This window comes from Xenopus tropicalis, chromosome 9 (genome assembly GCF_000004195.4).
Source record: "Xenopus tropicalis strain Nigerian chromosome 9, UCB_Xtro_10.0, whole genome shotgun sequence".
Taxonomy (NCBI): Eukaryota; Metazoa; Chordata; class Amphibia; order Anura; family Pipidae; genus Xenopus; species Xenopus tropicalis.
The window spans coordinates 81,620,488-81,645,847 of NC_030685.2; the positions used below are offsets into that span (position 1 = coordinate 81,620,488).

General features: G+C 46.5%; 1 protein-coding gene across 2 annotated transcripts in view; it reads right to left on the bottom strand.

The window, feature by feature from the left end:
* The window catches only part of thsd7b (thrombospondin type 1 domain containing 7B), a 267,106-nt gene that overhangs the window by 77,965 nt on the left and 163,781 nt on the right, over positions 1-25,360 (bottom strand). For both annotated transcript variants that reach the window (XM_004912730.3, XM_002933951.4), the window contains exons 12-13: positions 21,795-21,927; positions 18,552-18,655 (exon numbers count right to left, since the gene is read on the bottom strand). In XM_004912730.3, coding sequence (XP_004912787.2) covers positions 18,552-18,655; positions 21,795-21,927 — 237 coding nt within the window. The remainder of the gene's footprint in view (positions 1-18,551; positions 18,656-21,794; positions 21,928-25,360) is intronic.

Below are 25,360 nucleotides of genomic sequence, written 5' to 3' on the forward strand. Positions count from 1 at the left end.
TGGAGAACCACCGGATGGTCCCCTCTACTACATGCAAGGGCATACCATTATGGTTTACAGATCCTCATCCATGGTGTTCTGGTCCCCTGAATACTTTGCCCTTCTACCTCAGTTGGAGTACCTAGAACCTAGCATATGGGATCCCTCAACTAGGGAACAGAAACTACCCACAATGCACTTTAGCCAATGAAAAATATCTCCATCCCTTACATCATACATCACTCCTATGGTGCCCCCTTGTAAGAGGAGAAAGTGTTAACTATTTAACATCCCCGCATATGTATATATGTAGGGGGAACATATCGACAGATGGAGAGTTGTGGACTATTAATTAATTGAAACTTATCAGCAGTGACATAATGTCCCGTTTTTTAAAAGCGCAAATAACATGAAAACACTGTTGACATGGCGACGGCTCTAGAAAGGACAACTCTTCCGCTGAGGTTAAATACCGCTGAAAATATTTTGCTTAGATTTCAAGGACAGCTGTTCAATGATCTGAACAGAATCGCACTTTTAACTGTAGCCAAGAAATATGTTTTATTGGACTCCAGTAAAGATAACAAAGGCTTTAATGTAGGCTGGGGGATATGAAGCCTCAATTACAAAATTCAGCCACAAGTGCAGTTGCGCATGAATTAAATGGACTCGCATCTGAACAAACAGCTCCAAATAGATAAGCGCCGTTGCATTTGTCCCACCACTTTAGCCGAATTCTGCAATGGAACCCTGGAGTTACCACGTGCCAGCAGCCCCAGTTCACCCACTCCTTGCTTAAACCATGGGTAAAGGATTGGGGGGGGTGCAACACCTTACCTCGTAGCAAGGGCAGCCCTGTGCCACCCTAAACAGACAAATGAAAGCATCAATAGTTAAGCCAAGCACCATTGCCAGTGTCAGACTGGCCCACAGGGCTACCGGGAAAAAACCCAATGGGCCCAGACCCTGTTGGGACCTGCCACGTGCCTGCAACCTGCTCTGCCCCCAGCCACTCCCGCTGCTGACTTGCTGTAAATAAATAAAGATGGCCGCGTGGTTGGGGATCACTGTTGTAGAGACTCAAATGGTTAGGAAATCTAAGTGTAATCCCTAGGATTGCCCTTTGAGGATTGCAGGGGCTTTACCCTTGAGAGCAACTGGAAAATGTACCCACAAGTATCCACAGTGCTACACGAGGCTTGTGATGACAGGATCCTTTTAGCTGTTCAGATTACAGATGGATCATGGTATGACAGAGCATCTAATTAATGGTGGGACATGATGGGCATCAGAGCCAAGAAACCAATGAGTATCTCATCCTGGGTAAAGGCAAGAGAGTATCCAGACAGAATCCTCCCACTTGCACTTATTCCTTTCCCTCCTATTCTTGGCTGATTTCAAATTTTTAGTTGTCCATCCCTACATCCTGCTCTTGGCAGCTTCCGGATTGATTGGCACGGGGTAAAAAGCCGCGACTTGCTGGAGCTCGAGCAGAAGACTCTCAGCAGTAAATTTTGTGTCTCGAAATCCCAGTTCCTGAAGTAATCACCCGAGACTTTTCTTCCAAGGTGAATGTTGTTACTTTTGAAACATGGTTTTAAAACATTGTTCCGAGTATGGTGCCAGCTCACAGATATATTAAAACTGCAAGAGCCATTTCATTTATTTATGGATCGTTGTGCCTCGGTCGCTGGCGATGACTTTTTGAGGTTGCTCGGAGTTGATATCAGAATGTTGACTTGCAGTTTTTAAATAATTCACCCTGTTATTTGTTTCTGCACAGAACAGACTTTTAAATTATTGCAAAGTTTGAATTGTGCTTGTGTTGTGGGGAAGGGGGCTCAGTGGATGAGGCTGAACCAGGGGTTGGGGTTTTATACCTTGTGTTGGGTAATAAAGCAATGCAGAATAGCTGGTGTTGTCTAGAGAGGGCTGCCAAGGTTTCAGTAAGGTGATACCGTATAAAAGGCATTTGTGAGAAGGAGGAGAAGAAGGAGGAGGAGAAGATGGAGGAGAAGAAGGAGAAGGAGAAAGAGAAGGAGGAGAGGGAGAAGGAGAAGGAGGAGGAGGAGAAGATGGAGGAGAAGAAGGAGAAAGAAAGAGAAGGAGGAGAGGGAGAAGGAGAAGAAAGAGAAGGAGAAGAAGGAGAAGGAGGAGAAGGAGGAAAAGGAGGAGAAGGAGGAGAAGGAGAAGAAGGGAGTCCAAAACTGTTAATTGAGCTGGCTAGAAATAGATGTTATTGCATCTTAGTTGGGTGAAGAGTCACTAAACATATCATAAGAAATACCATATTGATACACTGTCTACAAATGGAGCACTAGCTATACCACATGATTTCAGGATATCCCATATAATAAGATTTCCTAAGCTCGTCCTGGAGAATAATTTGATTAAGATGCCTGAATATAACCTAAATGTGTTCCTGGGACTTAACCCCAAACAATTATACACATGAAGCCACATTGATTGTATTAAACCCTCGGAATGCAGATTAGAAGATCTAACTATATGTCAGCGGGGGCCTCCGGCACCCACGGGAGAGGTGAAGTCAGGATCAAGGAGGAAGGCCGCTTCCAGCGAGTCCGAGCGAAGTACAGATGCAGGATAATCCAATAGAGAGGTCAGGTTCAGGCAAAGGTTACTAAAGGCAGGCAGCAAGGTTCAAGGTCAGAAACAGGCAAATAACCAGCAACAGGAAGCAGATAAGAATATTAGAGACCCAGGAACACAATAGGTATGTTGAGCTATACTCGGGCATTGAACCTGGGTCACTGGCGTCTTTTTGAGTTTGAATTTGGCGCCATAGCGCGTGACGTCATCGCGCCGGCGTCCTTGCGCCCACGTGGAGTCCTGGGCGCCGCCATCTTGGATTCGCCGCGCTGAGAAGGAAGACGCCGCCGCACACCAGGAGCAGGTAGGGAGCGGGAGCGGCGACGGTTCCTGACAGTACCCCCCCCCCCCACGGGGGGCCACTGGACCACCAGGCCGAGGCTTCTGAGGAAATTGACCATGGAACGCCTTCACAAGACGAGGAGCATGTACATCAGAATCTTTCTCCCAGGAGCATTCCTCAGGGCCGAATCCCTTCCATTGGACGAGGTATTGGAGTGATCCCCTGGAGAGCCTAGAATCTAGAATTTTCTCAACCTCGTACTCTTGCTGATCATCCACGAGGACGGCAGAAGGAGGGGACTGAGCAGAGGAGAAGTGATTGAACACTACTGGCTTCAATAAGGAAACGTGGAACATGTTAGGAATCCGCATCTCTGGGGGAAGTTGTAGACGGACAGCCACTGGATTGATCACCTCAGAGATGGAGAAGGGACCCAGGAACTTGGGACCCAGTTTCGGAGATGGTACCTTCAAGCGGATGTTCTTGGAAGAAAGCCAGACTTTTTCACCAACCTTGTATGGAGGGGAAGGCTTTCTCCGACGATCAGCGAAGGTTTTGTGTACCAGGGAACTTTTCTCCAAATTAGACTTGGTGGCAGCCCAGATAACAGACATGTGAGCCGCCAGGTCATCTGCAGCGGGAACTTCGGAGAGGAGAAAATCTTGAGGGAAGGCCAAAGGATGTTGACCATGCACTGACAAGAAAGGAGATCTTCCAGTGGAGGAATGACTGGCATTGTTGTGAGCGAATTCTGCCCACGGGAGTAAATCTGACCAGTCGTCTTGGCAAAGGGAAACATGGTTTCGCAGAAATTGTTCAAGAGCTTGGTTGACACGCTCTGCTGCCCCATTGGTCTGAGGGTGATAGGCCGAGGAGAACTGAAGAGATACTCCCAGAGACTTGCACAAGGAGCGCCAAAATCTGGACACAAACTGAGACCCCCTATCGGAGACAATTTCCACAGGGAAACCATGCAAACGAAAGATATGCTGTATGAAGAGTTGAGCCAGTTCTACAGCCGAGGGGAGTTTCCTCAAGGGTACGAAGTGTGCCATCTTGCTGAAGCGGTCAATCACTACCCAAATGACAGTGTTACCACAGGAGGGCGGTAACTCCACAATAAAGTCCATACCCAAATGCGTCCATGGGCGAGAGGGTACTGGTAAAGGATGCAGAAGACCGCAGGGTCGAGAGTGGCTGGCTTTAGTGGTGGCACATACAGTACAAGCTGCGACAAAGTCTCGGACATCCTTGCGGATGGTCGGCCACCAAACTAGGCGTCAAAGAAGTTCAAGAGTTTTTTCAGAACCAGGGTGGCCGGCTTGTTTGGAGCTATGAGTCTGCTGGAGAATGGGAAGGCGTAACTCAGGAGGTACAAATGCCATCCCTATGGGAGTATCTGGAGGAGCGGCAGACTGGCTTAGCAGTATTTGTTCAGCGAATTGGGGCAATACAGAGGCAATGATCCTGGATGGAGGAATGATAGGCTCTTGCTCTATAGGTAGACGATCCTCTGGAGAGAAACTCCGGGACAGGGCGTCTGCCTTCCGATTCTTGGTCCCAGGACGATACGTCAGGACAAAATTGAAACGGGAGAAGAAAAGCGACCACCTCGCCTGACGGGGATTCTGTCTCTTTAGAGACTGTAGAAATTCTAGGTTCTTATGATCGGTATAGATCGTGACCGGATGAGATGCTCCCTCTAAGAGGTGTCGCCATTCCTCGAGGGCGAGTTTGACAGCCAGGAGTTCACGATTCCCAATGTCGTAATTCTGCTCGGCGGAGGAAAACTTCTTGGAGAAGTATGCACATGGATGGAGCTTACCATCTGCAGAATGTCTCTGGGAAAGAATAGCACCTGCTCCTACATCAGAGGCGTCGACTTCAATAAAGAAGGGTAGATGGGGCTCCGGGTGTCGAAGAACAGAGGCTGAAATGAAGGCATCCTTCAGGGACTGGAAGGCTTCAAGGGCCACAGGGGGCCAACAATTGGGTCTCCCTCCTTTGCGGATGAGGGAAAGGATAGGAGCAATGCGTGAAGAAAAGCCTTCAATGAACTGGCGGTAATAGTTCGCAAATCCTATAAACCTCTGGATTGCTTTAGTACTCTGGGGGAGTGGCCACTTCTGGATAGCAGATACCTTGGCAGGATCCATTTCGAAGCCCCTAGACGAGATAATGTAGCCCAGGAAGGAGATCTTTGGTACTTCAAAAGTGCATTTCTCCAACTTGGCGAAAAGAGAATTTTCTCTAAGGCGAGAAAGGGCCTCTTTGACTTGGGAGCGATGGGTCTCCAAATCTTGAGAGAAGATAAGGATGTCATCCAGGTACACGACAACAGACCTCCCCAGGAGGTCCCGAAAAATATCGTTTACGAACTCTTGGAAGACGGCTGGAGCGTTGCAGAGGCCGAAGGGCATCACGAGGTACTCGTAATGCCCATCACGGGTATTGAAAGCCGTCTTCCACTCATCGCCCTCTCGGATCCTGATGAGATTATAGGCCCCACGGAGATCTAACTTAGAGAAAATCTTGGCCCCTTTTAGTTGGTCAAAAAGTTCTGAAATAAGGGGTAAAGGGTATCTGTTCTTAACAGTTATTTTATTGAGACCCCGGTAGTCAATACAGGGGCGGAGTCCACCGTCCTTCTTTTCGACAAAAAAGAAGCCAGCTCCTGCTGGAGAGGTAGAAGGACGGATAAATCCACGCTGGAGATTCTCAGAGACATACTCCTTCATGGCAGCCGTCTCCGCAGGGGATAAGGGATAGGTCCGCCCACGGGGTGGCATGATTCCAGGAAGGAGATCAATAGGGCAGTCATACCGTCGATGCGGGGGAAGAAACTCTGCTGACTTTTTACAAAAAACATCAGAGAAGTCCCTGTAGACGGAGGGCAGAGCTGAAAGACTCGTAGAGGAGACTGTAACCCGCTGGAGTGGCTGAGGAATTAAACAATGTCTTTGGCAGTACTGACTCCAACGGGAGATTTGACCCGATGACCAGTCAATGGAGGGGTTATGGAGTCGTAGCCATGGCAACCCCAGCACAACAGGAGACGAAGGACATGGGATGATCAGGAATGACATCTTTTCCAGATGTAGTGCTCCAATCTGCACAGATAGTTCACCGGTGGTTAAAGTGATGGTGTCCGTGGAGAGAGGTCTGTCATCGATGGCGAGGACCCGAATAGGAGGAGTCACTGGAAAGAGGGAAATGCCAACCTTTCTTGCGAATGCCAAGTCCATAAAGTTTCCTGCAGCTCCGGAAACAAGGAAGGCTGAGACTGGAATTGCCTGGGAGGGCAACCGGATCTGCACAGGAACATGAAATTGGTGAGATTGTTCCGCTGACTTAGGAACAATACTACCAGCAAAAGAAACAATAGTCTTACTTGAAGCAGGAGAATTCCCCAGCTTGACAGGGCAGGAAACCGCTAAGTGGGATTGTCCGCCGCAGTATAGACATAGGCCGGAAAGGCGTCTCCGAAGCTTCTCTTGTGCAGATAGTCGAGCCTTCCCAAGTTGCATGGGTTCCTCCGAAGGGGAAGAGGTAAACTGCGGGGAAGACGGTGGTATCATAGGGTTCTGGAAGCGCGGAGCCAGGACTGGATGAGACTTTTTACTCCGCTCTTTGTCAGCCTGATGTTCCTTAAGGCGAGTGTCTACCTTAATAGCGAGAGCAATCAAATCTTCAAGGGAGTCAGGTAGATCTCTGGATACCAGGTCATCCTTCAGACGGGACGATAGGCCTTGATAGAAGACTGCCTTATAAGCCTCCTCATTCCAGGAAGTTTCCGCCATGAGGGTTCTAAAGTCTATGGCATACTCACTGGCACCGAGACTGCCCTGGCGGATTTGCAGCAGGCGTGAAGAGGCAGTAGCGACCCGACCAGGGGCATCGAAGATGGTTCTGAACATCTGTAGAAATTCCTTCACATCAAATGTCAGGGGTGACTGACTCTCCCAGAGAGAAGTTGCCCATTCCAGTGGTTTGCCCTCCAGACGAGACATAACGTAGCCCACCTTCGCTCGTTCACAGGAGAATTGGGAAGGTTGGAACTCAAACTGAATCTGGCATTGAGTCACGAATCCCCTGCAGGACTGCGGATTGCCACTGTAGCGCGGAGGAGGAGGTATTCGTGGCTCACGAGCTGGCGGCATCGCTGGCAGAGAAACCACCACAGCAGGAGGAGTTTCCGCGACAGCGGGAGTAACGGGCAAACGGGACAAAATGGAATCAAGTACTTGCCCAATTCTGACTTGCTGGGATTCATACGCCTCCATACAGGACGCCAGCCCGCGAAGGGCTCTTCCGACGTCCGGTACCGCTTCCTCGGGATCCATGGCCCGAGTATAATGTCAGCGGGGGCCTCCGGCACCCACGGGAGAGGTGAAGTCAGGATCAAGGAGGAAGGCCGCTTCCAGCGAGTCCGAGCGAAGTACAGATGCAGGATAATTCAATAGAGAGGTCAGGTTCAGGCAAAGGTTACTAAAGGCAGGCAGCAAGGTTCAAGGTCAGAAACAGGCAAATAACCAGCAACAGGAAGCAGATAAGAATATTAGAGACCCAGGAACACAATAGGTATGTTGAGCTATACTCGGGCATTGAACCTGGGTCACTGGCGTCTTTTTGAGTTTGAATTTGGCGCCATAGCGCGTGACGTCATCGCGCCGGCGTCCTTGCGCCCACGTGGAGTCCTGGGCGCCGCCATCTTGGATTCGCCGCGCTGAGAAGGAAGACGCCGCCGCACACCAGGAGCAGGTAGGGAGCGGGAGCGGCGACGGTTCCTGACACTATAAACAGAATCTTGAGAAATCATTAGGATGGTAAGCAAACTGAAGTGCATACTGTATATCAGAACTTCCTTTTACTGCTTGGGTCTATTTGGCAGACCTCTTCCCATCCTGAACCTACTTACCCCCAAGGCTAACCCTTAGCTTGTTTGCCCTGCCCCAGACCTGATACCCAACAAAGGTTCATTCTAAGACTTTTGCTGAGGACCTTGTCAGGGTACCCACAGGCCACCAAGTGAGGTTTTCCACCCAATATCCCTGGGTACCCAATGCAGGACGCGTGGAGCTCACAAGCTCAGTGCCAATACCTTCTGTTTGTTTAAGTCAAAGCTCCATTGCTGGAGAAACTTTTTGGAGAGGGGCATAAGGGCTGTTCTAGGGGTTTGTGCTAAATAATAAAAATGTGCATTATGGTGTCTACAATATTAACCTCCAATGCAGATTTTGCCATTTCAAACATAATGACCTACATGTGACATATTTATGAAGGAGAAGGATGGGGCGGACAGGGAGCCTTATTCTACCGAAGGTGTTTTCAACGTGTGTGTATTTCAGTTCAGATGTGAATAACTGATAGGGAAGGAAAGGACTAGCAGAATGGGGACAGCTAGAGAAGGGATGATTGTTATTCTGACAAAATGTGCACTGGGGAGGGAGGGAGGCCTTTGTTGGAACACAATGATGGTGCACGGAAGCTCCATTCTAAATGTCACTTTGATGCTAAAGGTGCGATTATCGTGCCGGGAAGCCATTGTCATGGTCTAACGCATTCTGTACACCGCGTGTTCCCTCTGTATCCATAAATACAATGGCTGGCAGATTTAAAGACCGACTGCCAGAAAAAGACAAACACACTGCCGTCATCATCACCACCAAGAGGGTTTATTTATGTGGAATAGCAGGGGGTGATATATGTTAAGCGGGGCTTTTGTTGGGAAACGTATTTACCATACACATTGTAATTAAAGAGCAAGTTTCCTATCATTGGAACTGGGGAATCCGGGAGCATTCGGCAAACATATTAATTAGAGAAATATTAATTAGAGAAATAGAGTATAAATGTATCGTCAGTTTTCTTCATTGCCATTAGGAATAACTAAATAAGATTTTTAGAAACTCTAATAGGTAATATCTGGACTGCAGGGTGTGGCTCCCCTGTCCCACCGCTTGAGCAAAATGTACCTCCTTAGGAACGGGCCCTCTGGTGCCCATATGGTAACTACAGCTAGTGTCCCCCAAGTATTTCATGGTACACTGTGGCCCCCAAAAATTTCATGGTACAGTGTGTCCCCCAAGTATTTCATGGTACACTGTGGCCCCCAAACATTTCATGGTACAGTGTGTCCCCCAAGTATTTCATGGTACACTGTGGCCCCCAAACATTTCATGGTACAGTGTGTCCCCCAAGTATTTCATGGTACACTGTGGCCCCCAAACATTTCATGGTACAGTGTGTCCCCCAAGTATTTCATGGTACACTGTGGCCCCAAACATTTCATGGTACAGTGTGTCCCCCAAGTATTTCATGGTACACTGTGGCCCCCAAACATTTCATGGTACAGTGTGTCCCCCAAGTATTTCATGATACACTGTGGCCCCCAAACATTTCATGGTACAGTGTGTCCCCCAAGTATTTCATGGTACACTGTGGCCCCAAACATTTCATGGTACAGTGTGTCCCCCAAGTATTTCATGGTACACTGTGGCCCCCAAACATTTCATGGTACAGTGTGGCCCCCAAGTATTTCATGGTACACTGTGGCCCCCAAACATTTCATGGTACAGTGTGTCCCCCAAGTATTTCATGGTACACTGTGGCCCCCAAACATTTCATGGTACAGTGTGGCCCCCAATTATTTCATGGTACACTGTGGCCCCCAAACATTTCATGGTACAGTGTGTCCCCCAAGTATTTCATGGTACACTGTGGCCCCCAAACATTTCATGGTACAGTGTGGCCCCCAAGTATTTCATGGTACACTGTGGCCCCCAAACATTTCATGGTACAGTGTGTCCCCCAAGTATTTCATGGTACACTGTGGCCCCCAAACATTTCATGGTACAGTGTGTCCCCCAAGTATTTCATGGTACACTGTCCCCCAAACATTTCATGGTACACTGTGGCCCCCAAATATTTCATGGTGCACTGTCCCCCAAGCATTTCATGGTACACTGTGGCCCCCGAGCATTTCATGGTGCACTGTGGCCCCCAAGCATTTCATCACACAGTGTGGCCCCCAAGCATGTCATGGTGCACTGTCCCCCCCCCAAAGCATTTCATGGTACAATGTGACCCCCAAACATTTCATGGTACAGTGTGTCCCCCAAGTATTTCATGGTACACTGTGGCTCCCAAACATTTCATGGTACAGTGTGTCCCCCAAGTATTTCATGGTACACTGTCCCCCAAACATTTCATGGTACAGTGTGTCCCCCAAGTATTTCATGGTACACTGTCCCCCAAACATTTCATGGTACACTGTGGCCCCCAAATATTTCATGGTGCACTGTCCCCCAAGCATTTCATGGTGCACTGTGGCCCCCAAGCATTTCATCACACACTGTGGCCCCAAGTATTTTGTGGTGCGCTGTCCCCCCAAAGCATTTCATGGTACACTGTAACCCCCAAACATTTCATGGTACACTGTGGCCCCCAAACATTTCATCACACACTGTGGCCCCCAAGCATTTCATCACACACTGTGACCCCAAGTATTTTGTGGTGCGCTGTCCCCCCCAAAGCATTTCATGGTACACTGTAACCCCCAAACATTTCATGGTACACTGTGGCCCCCAAACATTTCATCACACACTGTGGCCCCCAAGCATTTCATCACACACTGTGGCCCCCAAGCATTTCATCACACACTGTGGCCCCCAAGCATTTCATGATGGACAAAGGCCCCCACCCCAAGCTCCACACAGACTTCATCAACAGCAATTCCCCAAGCCTCTCATCTCTAGAAATATAGATTTATATAATATAAGGAGAAAAACAACAGTAATGTCCTGAGGAGTTCTGGGACATGGGACATCGTCTAAAGTTTGAGTTCCCAATGGGCCCAGGGTCAATAGGTTTAATCAGGCCAATAAGTCAATAGGTTCAAACATCTTAAGGCTTTCATTATCACACAGGGGTTTCAGTTGAGTTGAGGTCAGAACCAGTCAAGTTCTTCCCCTAACTGCTCCATAAAGTAAGAAGCATGGAATTGTCAACTATGTCACCTTTGTCGCCAATGATGTATAATCCACACAGACACTTGGTGAGTTTTTCCTTCACATTGTGAAGCAAACAACATATTTCCACATTGTTATTAATGGAAACAAAGCTAAAATGAAAACTTTTCAATGGCAGCTCTGTCCTGCATTGAAGTTGTAATGGAAGAACACAGGGTGATGGAATGATTTTGCGGTGGTGCCAAAAAGCAAAGAAATTATGGAAAAAAAAAAGGGAATAAGTACCTTGTAAGTGAAATCATACTGGGAATCGAATTATGTCCAATTAGTACAAATTCAAGTGATACAGAGCTGTAATTATTCTGAGTTGTAATGGTCCCTTAAGAACAATGACAGACCATTGATTTCTATTTTGGTTCTGGTTCTGAATACACAGGAGCGGGATATCATTGTTCCTGCTGGGTATTTTTAGACGCAGCTCCTGTAGGCACTTATCTCCTTTCCAGCCAGAAAATATATGTATTACAAGGTAACATAATGGGACCATCGCTCTGCGCTGTATTTGCCGGCTCCCGGTGATTTGTGCTGCTGTGTAAACCCATTATTTTTTTAGGGTAGGCCTTTGCCTTTGTTATACACTTGTGCTGGAACCATAACTGCAAGTTGTATCCATTCTAATGATGAACCACAATGACCATTCAACTTTGCTTGTTATTGCAGAGCAGGGTGCAAAGAGTAGGCGAGAAGCCAATTATTTCACTTTGCACCTTTGCCCCTATAAGCCTTTGCCCTGTAAAACTCCCAAGATGCACCCAAATGTGCAAATCCCTTGCACACAACGAGCTGTGGTGGTTTTCTGTAAGTTGTTCCACCGGCGTTTGTAGGCTCTGACTCTGGGAGAGGGCATGACGTAGGTATCACCAATACACCCTAGTTTGTATATCACTAGCCAAATAACTCCAGTGGGCACAAGGTGCTAATAGTTATAAGCAGGTTGACCCAAAACCCTTGGGTTGGACGTGTTTGGGACAAGAAAGTGAACCCTTCTGTAGGTTCAAACTTTAAGCATGGTCCTTTCTCTTTGGTGACCTTCTCACTATGGTGGTTGATCCCATCATTTATGTGTTATCGGATGGGTTTCAAGTCATGTGTGGGTCAAAGGAATGAGCCCTGCATGACCAGTCCCTGCTCCCCCACCCCCAATTCCAACCCTGACCTCCTGGTCCCGACCACGCCGGTATATTTAAGGTAGGGGAAGGACTGGGGACTAAGGTACAGTAAACTTCTGCTTAGGCCTCCGATAGGAGTGGAAGAGTACTTCTACCAAAGGACCAAACCAAAGGACGGCTCCTATGGTTGCCAGTGGGAGACAGAAAGGCCCGGAAAACAAGGTCTGCTTCCAGTATAGCCGTAGGGAATCCCCCCCACCCTGGGTGATGGAAGCGGAGAACGTGAGAGGGTGGTCACTAGGGTTGCCACCTTTTTAATATGAATTTACCGTCTAGCAGGGGGGAGAGAAGCGGGAACAAAAGGGGCAGGTTGTGATGTAGGAGGGGGCAGGACAGTGACAAAAGGGGTGGGGATATGACTTCATGGATGTTGCAAGGAGAATCAGGGAAGAAAAAGAAGGAAGAGGAAGGGTAAGTTTGGGGCGGATTGAGGGGGAGGGCCAGGGGCTGAACTTCAGGGTATTTACAGATTTACCGGCATGTAAATAGCAGGTATATATGTAATAGTGGCCCTGGCCTCAGGGTCAGACTGGGGGGTGCAGGGCCCACCAGGGCTTCTGCCTCAGGGGCCCCTGAACCCCCCCAATGGCCCCTTGCCCCCTCCCCCGAGCGCTCCTAAAAGAAACTTACCTGCGGCGTGTCACAAAGGACCAAAGGACGGCTGGTTTGGGGGCCGATTGGAAAATGGCATATTAGGGTTGGGATCAAGTTGAAATATTTCTGACCCACTCATCCCTATTAGGGAAACCCTACCAGTAACGGGTTGGGCTGTGCAACTAAAAAGCCAAAAGTTGCACATTTCTCTCAGACGGTGGCCCCGCAATTCCCTAACTCCGACCCTCATTGCTCCGTAGATCCATAGGGATCCATGGAAACACTGAACTTATAGATATTTCCAAGTTCCGTTAGATTTGGGTCGTTTAATAATGAATCGCGTTCTTCTTCAAAACGCCCGAATCCTGCCGTAGCCACAAGTCAAATCACAAGAGACGCCCATTGACGTCCGATAGAGAATATTATATTATTCTAATCCTCGTTGCCGCTAATTTATCCATAAAGAACAACGAGTCGATTAGACGATAATGAATGCAGATACATTTACTTTTTTTAGTTTTGTACCTTGAAATGTTGTTTAATTTGTTTTTCATCGTTGCTATTGATCTCGTATTCTTGGTTCCGATAAGTGGCCAATGGCGAGACGTTGCCCCCCAGCTTATGTGATAGACTGTATATATATATATGTATCTATAGTAAGGGAAAAGCGGAATGATGACAGTGGGCTTTTTGCTCGACAGAAATCGTTTCATTAGTCGCGCCGCGCTCTCCTTTAATTAAGGCTTATTTTGCATAACGGCGTTAAAAGCGTGAAATGACTCGGCTGCTTGTTAAATGTAATCGCTACAAAGATTCAATTATTGGGATGAAATGAAAAGTGCGTTTTACCAGGAAAGTCACATTCCTCTGTATATTCTTCAGATAAATGGCATAAAATGGGATACGTGGCTAAATTATATTCTTGCCCCGCCCCCAGGGTCGGACTGGGGGGGTGCAGGGCCCACCAGCACGCGTCCCCCGCAGGTGCCCGTGCACCCCTAAACCCCCCTGTCCAACGTCCTCCCTTAACGCATATGTGAAACGCGTCAGGGGAGGACATCGGAGGCTAGAGGAAGCAGCAATAGGGTCGGGTCTGGGCCGCTGGGGCCCACCGGGTATTTAACCCGGTGTCCCAGCAGCCCAGTCCGACCCTGCCTCCCCCGCCCCAAATGCATTTTTGGTTGAATCCAAAAATGATGAATTCAGTGCATGTTACTGTTGCCTTTAATCCCAAGCTCGCAGGACATGAGTGAAGGCATTATGGCGTCGGCCAGCTGGGCACCTAAGTTGTATCCTATTTTGGGGTTAAAAAGTTCTAATGCAGGATGAAATCTTTAACCCTTTCTGTGCATTCAGCCAATCACCATGGTCTATGCATTAAGGGTTGGTTCACCTGTTATGGAATGTTCTACTTCTAACAACTTTGCAATTGGTCCTTATTATTTATTTTTATAATTTTTTTTTTGAATTATTATTATTCCTCTTCTGCATCTTTCAATTGGGGGGGGTCACCTTTTCCATTGCTTGTGTTGCTCCCAAACACTTTTTCCATTTAAATGTGGCTCCCGGGTATAAAAGGTTGGGGGTCCCTGCTGTAGGGAATCCCCCGCACCCCGGGCGCTCTTCTGCTTGAGAGCAAGCGATGGGGGCAGAGAACATGAGAGGGTGGGCACTAGAGTTGCCAACTTTTTAATATGAATTTGCGGTCTAGTGGGGGGGTGAAAAACAAAAGGGGCAGGTTGTGATGTAGGAGGGGGCAGGGCGTAACAAAAGGGGTGGGGATATGACATCACGGATGTTGCAAGGAGAATCGGGGAAGGAAAAGAAGGAAGAGGAAGGGTAAGGCTGGGGCAGGTTCTTGGAGGATTGAGTGGGCGGGCCAGGGTATATTTGCAGGTATATTTGTAATACTAGCCCCGGCCTCAGGGTCGGACTGGGGGGTGCAGGGCCCACCAGGGCTTCTGCCTCAGGGGCCCCTGCACCCCTCAATGGCCCCCACCACCTTCACTCCCCCAACCACCTCCGCCCCCTCCCCAAACGCTCCTAAAAGAAACTTACCTGCAGCATGTTGGGGGAGAGAGAGGGCGGATCGTGGGAGTGCCCTGGGGGGGGACCAGATCTGGGCCACCGGGGCTCACCAGGTTTTTTCCCAGTACCCCGACAGCCCAGTCCAACGCTGCCCGGCCTTGGCAGGTGTTTTACCGGCTAGCCCAGTAAAATAGCGGCTGGGTGGCAACCCTATTGGGCACGGAGCAGCAGATTAATTAACCCTACTGTAATAGGGACCATGGATTCCTGGGCATGAAGTATCGCTCTATAAATGTGCAGTATATTTTGCTGCTCTATAAATAAAGCATAATAATAATAATAATAGTAATATTGGTGTAAAACTATAAATGACTGCATGTATTTTATTTTTAGCACATGGATAACAGTAATGATATATTCTGCTTTACAACAGACGCGTTACCTGGAATGATTTACCTGCATAGAAGGAGTCACGCTCCTCGGCTCTTATCACAATGGATTTCACGTTTCTGCCTCATTGTAGCATTCAATGAACGAGCTCCATAACCATGGGAGTGCTATTTCTCACATTTAAAAGTGACACACAACCTGTGTTTTTCCCCCCATTAAGTCAACATGACCATTTATATGGTTAGAGCTTTCCGTTCCATCAAACTGATGCCGGGGTGTTAAGTGCTAATGTGCAGAGCATCTCACAAATCCTGGCATCCCTGGGGTGAGGCAGTAAAGTGAAAGCCAATTGAGCCACGCTTGACCGCACTGCAGTCACAGCTCCAGCAGCCTCTTATTCTTCATTAAGCTCCAGCTACTATTTATATACCCCGGCCGTTTGGGTTCAATAGGCACCTAAATAGAGCAAAACTATGCAAAAATCTGCTTTTAAATGTTGTTTATATAAAATAATAGCAACATAGCATTACTCTCAGCACTCCGCATTTATACCCAGTCACCCTGCTATAGTTCCAGGGGTACCCAGGGCACAAATAAGCACTCACCCCAAATCCCCCCCTAACTGGCCTTCAGGCTGGGCCCCCTTAGCCCATAACAAGGTTACAGATATATAGAAACATTGGGGTAACAGTCACCCTGCTATAGTTCCAGGGGTACCCAGGGCACAAATAAGCACTCACCCCAAATCCCCCCCTAACTGGCCTTCAGGCTGGGCCCCCTTAACCCATAACAAGGTTACAGATATATAGAAACATTGGGGTAACAGTCACCCTGCTATAGTTCCAGGGGTACCCAGGGCACAAATAATCACTCACCCCAAATCCCCCCTAACTGGCCTTCAGGCTGGGCCCCCTTAGCCCATAACAAGGTTACAGATATATAGAAACATTGGGGTAACAGTCACCCCGCTATAGTTCCAGGGGTACCCAGGGCACAAATAAGCACTCACCCCAAATCCCCCCCTAACTGGCCTTCAGGCTGGGCCCCCTTAGCCCATAACAAGGTTACAGATATATAGAAACATTGGGGTAACAGTCACCCTGCTATAGTTCCAGGGGTACCCAGGGCACAAATAAGCACTCACCCCAAATCTTCCCCTAAGTCCTTATCCCCAAATCCCACTTTATTTGACCCCCAAGCTAAGCTTTCAGGAAAAGCAAATGGGAATTCCATGCAAATAACACACAGGTGGAGCTTGTGCAAAAAATGAATAAAAACTAACACACAATATTGTTGGTAATTTACTGTATGAAACACGTTTGGACCATAAATTGAATCCCATATTAGCACGGATATATCTGACTGGTAGGGCCATGGTGTAGGCCTAATGGGTGCCGGGCAGGGTGCAGAATACTGAAGTAACACAGACAGACTAATTGCACTAAACTGCTCTCTGGAATTTCCTCTCCTTACGGTGACAGGGAAGCGGATAGGGTCACTTCACACTGATCCGAGAGATCACAAAGCCGGCACAAATGGCAGCCGGGGAAAGACGCAAATCTTCCTTCGTCTTGAAACTGGCAAAAAAATTAGTCCCTTGTCTGAGAATGTGACAAGCAACGTGGATGAAAGGGCCGCTCGGTTCCCTGCGTCGGTAGCAGAAATTGTGCTTGAGTCTCCATCAAGGAAAATAATAAGTACCTGCGCTTGGATAAGCTGTCAAGTATTCCGCCTTCCTAACCAACGCGCCAGACATGTTGCACCGAACATTCAGAAAATTCTAATGCACCACTTTATGGAGTGACACAAATAACCTCCTTTTAACTTCCGTGGTGCCACAGAAATCTCGCTCCAGAGAAGCTTCTCACCTGTTTAACTACAGCCATAGTGTCTCTGTAAGAATGAATAACCCTTTCAAACCCAAAATCAGTGCAAAATGTAAGCGTTTAGGGGAAAACATGCTCAAAACAACCATTTGCGGGAAAAAATGTGCACTGTGCTAACTTTATAAATGACCCCCAGTGCTTTCCGTAGAAAAATCCCTTTATGGCTTATTTTCTCCTAATTAATATTATTTGCTCTTTTTATTGACTGGCCAATTGGCTGATCAAGTTCTAGCTAAAGGTCCCCATACACGGGCTGATTCTAGCTGCCGATATCGGTTGATTAGACTGATTCGGCAGCTAATCGGCCGTGTATGGGCACTACCGACGGGCCTGCCCGACCGTTATCTGGCCTGAAATCGGCCTGATATCAATCAGGCAGGTTAAATAATCTAGTTGGATCTGAGACCAAATCAGCTCGGTCCCCGGACCGACTTTGCCTATACCCCAGGGCCAAACGATCGAATTAGCCTGGATTATCCCGATATCGCCCACCCGTAGGTGTATGGCCTACATTACTTCTGTGTGTAATTTAAGTGGTCTCCAGCCCAGATTGGGGTACTTGGGGGGCATGTTTACTAAGACTGGAGAGAAATATGACCGTTGATGTTGCCCATAGCAACCTATCAGCAAGTAGATTTGAGCAGTCACCTATAAGTTAGAAATCAAAAGCAAAGATCTTAGTAAACAAACCCATTGATCTTCACTGGAGGGGACCTTTGAAAGGCAATCATATAGTTATCCTACTGGTACTTCACCATTAGGATTTGACATTAGTGATGGGCGAAAAGTTTCGCCAGGCATGGATTTCCGCGTTTCGCCATTGGCGGATTGTTTCGCGAAACGGATGAAAAATTTCGCCGCGGAAAAATTCGCCGCACGTCCAAAAATTGTCGCTGGCGTCAAAAAAGAATAGTCACGGGCGACATAATAATAGTCGCGGGCGACGAAATAATAGCCGCACGACGAAACAATAGCCGCGGGAGACGAAACAATAGCCGCGCGACAAAATAATAGCCGCGGGCGACAATTTTTTTTGTCGCACGACATTTTCGCCGTTTCGCGAATTTTTCGCCGTTTCGCGGATCTTTTCAAAGATTCGCGGATCTTTTCAAAGATTCGCGAATTTTTCGGCGAAGCGAAGCGGAACAGATTCGCTCATCACTATTTGACATCTCTGATTCTGATTTATACAGAACACCAATTTATTGGAGATTAGAATCGATAGTCCAACTAATACCCCAAAAGGGCAGCACCAACAACTGCTCCCAAGTAGCAAACATCAAAATAGCAGAAAGTCTCCAATGGTTCCTACATTGTGGTCATGGTGAGAAGCTCTACGCTGACTCATTGGTCTGTAAGTGTTATGGGGAAACATGTACTTTTAGGATTTTAGGACACAGTTGTGGACCACTTCTAGTATTTTACTTCTTATCCAGTATTGGTTCTTAAGGAAAACGTAATCAAATACTCAATACACAGGGCTTGTAACCCACGGAGCCAATAATGGGTGAAGCACAGGACTGGTACTTCTTTCCTTACCTTGTTGATGTCTAAGAAGCTAAACATGTATAGAAAGACTTACCTGTGGACTGTAGACCTGTGCCACATGACTCGCTGCCTCCCACAATTCCCTGTCTCACAGACTCAGGAACGAGCACGCATGGACTCCATTGGTTTGTTTTCCAGCTGTTGATGGTAAATTTTAAAATCAGGATTAGAGAACATAGGAACTTATTATATTCTCATTAGGGATGCACCAAACCCACTTTTTTGGGTTCGGCTGAACCCCCGGGACCCACTCTGAAGGATTTGGCCGAATCCCGAACCGAATCCAGATCCTAATTAACATATGGTAATGCTAATTAGGATTCGATTCGGTTCAGCCGGGACCGCAGATTGGCCAAAACTGAATCCTTAAAAAAAATCCAGGATTTGGCCGAATCCCAAACCGAATCCGGGATTCGGTGCATCCCTAATTCTCATATTTTACAACAGGGGGAACATTATTTTTTACACAGTTCAAGTGAGTCATGTGACAAATAACGTCACTAAGAACCGATTATAACTGATGACATCATTGAGCACTGTTTATAAGATGATATTTTACACGATTTTCATAGTTTTGTCTGTTAAAAAACCAGTACAGCTATAGGACTCTTTATCCAGAATCCTTGGGACCAAGGGTATTCCGGATAAGGGGTCTTTCCGTAATTTGGATCTCCATTCTTTAAGTCTACTAAAAAATCAATAAAACATTAACTAAACCCAATAGGATTGTTTTGCCCCCAATAAGGATTAATTATATCTTAGTTGGGATCAAGTACAGGTACTGTTTTATTATTACAGAGAAAAGGGAATCATTTAACCATTAAATAAACCCAATAGGGCTGTTCTGCCCCCAATAAGGGGTAATTATATCTTAGTTGGGATCAAGTACAGGTACTGTTTTATTATTACAGAGAAAAGGGAATCATTTAACCATTAAATAAACCCAATAGGGCTGTTCTGCCCCAATAAGGGGTAATTATATCTTAGTTGGGATCAAGTACAGGTACTGTTTTATTATTACAGAGAAAAAGGAAATCAGTTTTAAAATTCCGAATTATTTGATTAAAATGGAGTCTATGGGAGACAGGCTTTCCGTAATTCGGAGCTTTCTGGATAATGGGTTCCAGATAAGGGATCCCATACCTGTACAATGAACCATGATAAGTTGAGAAACAATGAGATGGTAACATTTTCCATACATTTTTCAAAAACAATCATTGACACATTAGGGGTCATTCATAACCCCCGGGGGGTGCAAGTGCAAATGAGCGCCCCGTAGTGTTCTTGTACTTGTGCTCCTCAGGGTTATGAATGACCCATTATATGTATTTTTTCCCAAACTGGGTTCTGTAATAACTGGAATCGCTGTGATGTCATCGGTGCTGGTTTTGTGATGTAACCTGTACATTATCTTTTCAGAATGGTGTGGATTTTGTGTAAATGGTGCGACTGACTGATTGCTAGCAAGAGAACCAGTCGTGTCCATCAAAGCTGCAAATAAACATGGAACAAGCTTTATCTAGACCAGGGGTCATCAACCTCTTTTACTCGTGAGCATGAAAAAAGTTCTTTGGGGGTGCCAAATAAGGACAGTGATTGGCTATTTGGTAGCCCCATGTAGACTGCTAGCCTGTAAGAGGCTCTGCTAGGAGTAACTGTGTCCAAAACTTGCCTCCAAGCAAGAAATTGTGGTGGTGAGCAACATGTTCCTGAGCTACTGCTTGGGGATCACTGATCTAGACATTGTTCTCTGGGGACTCACCATATCCCTTCATTGAAACAGATCTTCATCTTACATCATATACTGAAAAATACACTTGGACAAGATGTTCTGTGGTGTGCTTTGTAAGAAATGTGACGTCAGAGTTATCTCTTTATGCATTTATGAAGCCTGGTTAAAACTAAAGCCTCAGCTCTACTCAACGCCAAGTCCACTAGACCATTAGAAGGCCATACAGAAGAAACCATCTAAATGTTAAGTCTAAAGACTTCCAGACAAAGGATCCCACATCCACAGCTATAAGAACTCTTGTGGGAAGTTCACATCCCCCTTCAAACAACTGCCAGTTCCTTCCACCAGCAGAGCCTTGGCACTCAACGCGACATCTCAGTTCTCCTCATCTCCGTTTTCTTTCTCATGTTGATTGCAGAGAGCCGAGTCGTTCGAGATACTTATCCCTTTCCTGCAAGTGCCTTGAACTATCAGCTTTAGAAGCTTGGTTTTGGGTGCTTTTAAGTGATTTCTTTGAAATGTTTTCCCTTACCTTTAGTCTCCAAAGGAATAGGGAGGGGGAGGTGAAGAGAGAAATAGAACACTTCCTCGAGTCGTTTTTTTTTTTTATTTATTAATGTATTTTCCTCCATATTATCATTGAGGTATTTTAAAATGCTTAAGGTTGCTTCTCAGGTTCTATAGATATATCTATAAATGAGTGTATAATTAGGTACATCATATCATTGTATCTTCCTTAGGTTCTCGAATGAACTCGCCCTCATGAAAGGCAACACTCAAAGTATCATCTTTATCAAATGAAAAACTCAAATAAAATGAGCTTCAGAATAAAGTCTTGGGGGGGGGGTTCAGCCCAATCCCAGCACAGTTGGTAGGATTCAGTTATGTCCGAAACCTCAGCTTGCAGTTTGTTCACAGAATAAAAAGTCTTGCGTGAACTTGCCCTCATGAAAGGCAACACTGAAAGCATCATTGTTCTCTAATGAAAATGTCAAATAAAATAGGCTTTAGAATAAAGTCTTGGGGTGGTTTAGCCCAATTCCAGCACAGTTGGTAGGGTTCAGTTACGTCTAAAATCTCACGTGATGGACAAAGAAAACAAGAATTGTCCTTCACAGATTAAGCATTTTAACATTGGTTTTGGTCTTGAAATTCAAACAAATCTAAAAATAATGGATTTGGCATATGCCCTGTGCCAGGCCAAGCTGAATGGGCGCCTTAGGCAACCCGGCCAGCCTTGCCTATCAAACCCCCCCCCCCCCCCCCGAGTGTGCCTGTGCATGAACGTTCCTGTACTTGAGCGTGCATTACGGTTGCCACCTATCCGGTTTTGACCCGGACAGCCCGGTTTTCGGAAAGGGCTGCCCGGGTCAAAACCTCGTGCCCGGTTTCCCAAATTAGGAAAACCTGGCAGGACTCAGTAACATTGATCATCATGTCATAGCCCCACCCCAATGACATGACAGCCCCACCCTGTGACGTTACGGCTATTCTTTTTAAAAAAGGCCCGAGTGCTCAAGGTGCAAGCAAAAGAAAAAACTTTACCTGTAGTTTAGGCATATGGGGAGATCTTCACACTCTCTCTCCTCGTAGAGGGTATCTGGGCATTCCTGCCCTCCATACGCAGCATCTAGGATCACTGTTCTGTATCGGGACTGCTTCACAGAGGTGGCATTGCCTAAAATATTATTCACATAAAGTTATTGTGAGCAGGAGAATACATTCCTCTATATATTATTACTGCAGACGCACATTGCAACATTACTGCCCAGCAATATATTTGTGTGTAGGTCCCCAGCCATCTTCATCTCTTCTGCATGTACCACCTTCATTTTGGGATGGGAGGTCGATCAATGTGCCTACTAAGTACCATTTGAGGAAGAATAAATGGGGGTAACTCCATTCATTGGGTTGTTGAAGTACAGCCCATAGCAACCAATGACAGCCAAAGACCACAAGGAGTTCTACAGAAGCTATGGGGCACTATGTCGGACAGTCCTACTTGGACCCAATGACAGCCAAAGACTACAAGGAGTTCTACAGAAGCTATGGGGCACTATGTCGGACAGTCCTACTTGGACCCAAAGACAGCCAAAGACCACAAGGAGTTCTACAGAAGCTATGGGGCACTATGTCGGACAGTCCTACTTGGACCCAATGACAGCCAAAGACCACAAGGAGTTCTGCAGAAGCTATGGGGCACTATGTCGGACAGTCCTACTTGGACCCAAAGACAGCCAAAGACCACAAGGAGTTCTACAGAAGCTATGGGGCACTATGTCGGACAGTCCTACTTGGACCCAATAACAGCCAAAGACCACAAGGAGTTCTACAGAAGCTATGGAGCACTATGTCGGACAGGCCTACTTGGACCCCATGACAGCCAAAAGCCAAAGACCACAAGAAGTTCTACAGAAGCTAGGGGGCACTATGTTGGACAGTCCTACTTGGACCCCATGACAGCCAAAAGCAAAAGACCACAAGGAGTTCTACAGAAGCTAGGGGGCACTATGTTGGACAGTCCTACTTGGACCCAATAACAGCCAAAGACCACAAGGAGTTCTACAGAAGCTATGGGGCACTATGTTGGACAGTCCTACTTGGACCCAATAACAGCCAAAGACCACAAGGAGTTCTACAGAAGCTATGGGGCACTATTTGACTATTTGTCCTACTTGATGTACTTGTTTTGACATTGGCCCATTGCTACTAAAGACAGTCATGCTTGGTCTTCTAATAACTGCTTTACTCCACTTGACCAGAGAGTACAATAATAGCTGGACAGCTTGTACCAGTTCTAGTAACCCAGCGGTTCTCAACCTGTGGGTCGGGACCCCTTTGGGGGTTGAACGACCCTTTCACAGGGGTTGCCTAAGACCATCGGAAAACACGTTTCCGATGGTCTTAGGAATCATTTTATGGTTGGGGGTCACCACAACATGAAGATCTGTATTAAAGGGTCGCGGCATTAGGAAGGTTGAGAACCACTGTAGTAACCCAATCACCAAGTAGCAGTTGCTGGTCACCTGATTAGCCAACATCCGATATAAGTCAATAAAGCAAGACCAAGTTGGCGATGCCCTAGAAACTGTTGAGATTCATTTCTCAAACAGAATTTAAGTTTATTCTGCTCATGTTCCTCACCCTGAAAGATAAAAAAAACAATTCAATTCCACAACGGGGATACAAAAATAATAATTGTTCTCGTTCTGAGTAGCAGGTGTTGGAATAGAATATGCCTGACTTATGGGTTTTATTTCATAAATGTAAACGAACACATCATTACGAGCTGAATTAGTGTTAATTTATTCCGGCGCTGATGTTCCAATAAAAATTGCAGATGGTTGAAAAAAAAACTTCAGAAATCTGCTTTCCAAATGTAAAAAATGAAATAGTCAGGGGTAAGGTAACACTCTCAGCAAAGGCAGCCATCTGTACTGGGAGGGAATAAAGGCTTTTATTGGCCATTATTTATAAAGTGTTTGTATATTAAAGAGCACTTTACAGAGATTGTTCAACATTCATATCAGTCCCTTCCAGAGGAGTTTATAGTCCATGTTCCTCACTAGGGACTGTGTACGTGATAGGGAGCCCAATAACCTACCAATGGGGCTTTGGGTCTGTGGGGAGGAACCGCTCCATCAGAAAACCCATTTGAAAGTTTTCACACTCCCATAGTAAATCATGGGTTTTACCGGTTCTGGACTGAAGAAATGATGGAAGATAATGGTCTGACATTGGCCACTTATTGTGTCTTGGAGCACTACTTCCCAACACCAGTACCCCTTTATGGATTTATTTTCCCATGACAACATGCTGCCTTGTCAGGCTCTAGGCTGAATCTGTACAGACCTGAGTTTTGCCTAAAGGTCCCCATACACGGGCCGATTCTAGCTGCTGATATCGGTCTCATGGACCGATTCGGCAGCTTATTGGCCCGTGTAGGGGCAGGAATGAGGGGCATACACGACCTGAAATTGGCCAGATATCGATCGGGCAGGTTAAAAGATTTAGTCGGAACAGGGACCGTGTTGGCTCGTTGATGCGTTCCCTGAACCGACTGCCCCATTGGCGTCGTTATAATTAAATCGAAATACGATCGAATTAGCCTACATTTTCCCCGATATCGCCCACCCATAGGTGGAGATATTGGGAGAAGATCCGCTCGCTTATCGACCTCACCAAGTGAGCGGATCTTCACGTGTATGGGGACCTTTAGTCAAGGACATTGTAAAAAACAGAGGCACTTGCATGCACACAGAATATTCTGTAGGTTTTAACCATACCTTAATTGATGAAATTTGTACAAAATTAATTACCTTAATTGATGAAATTTGTACAAAATTAATTACCTTAATTGATGAAATTTGTACAAAACTAATTACAAGTTTTGAATTACATTTCAAGTCAATGCACAGAAGACTAGGCTCAAACACTTTCATCCACAGTTGTAATGTCTTCTCCTCAGACCACCATATCACCATCATAAAGGTAGCCATATTGTATTATTGGAGATGAAAGGGGAACAGGCACCCAAAATTATCTGTGGGTTATAACCCTATCTCGATTAATTATGAAAATGATGGCACAACTGGGCCACTTTATTGTGACCCCTCAGCATGACGAAATGTTATTTGCTTATGGTGGACCATGACTGTATGCAAGTGCCTCTGTTTTTTACAATGTCCTTGACTAAACTTGACTAAAGTCAAAATGGCAGACAGGGCAGAGGAAACCACTGTGGTTAAACACTCACCAATTGGTCCAGGTGTACCAGCCCCAGACCCTTAGCTCCAATCCATCTAGAACAATGGTTCTCAACCTTCCTAATGCCCCGGCCCTTTAATACAGTTCCTCATGTTGTGGTGACCTCCAACCATAAAATTATTCCTAAGACCATCGGGAATATGTGTTTTGCGATGGTCTTAGGCGACCCCTGTGAAAGGGTTGTTCAACCCCCAAAGGGGTCCCGGCCCAAAGGTTGAGAACCGCTGGGTTACTAGAACTGGTACAAGCTGTCCATATAATATTGTACCCTTTGGTCAAGCAGAGTAAAAAGGCTAGTTGAAGACCAAGCATGACTGTCTTACATCAAGTAGGACTGTCTGACA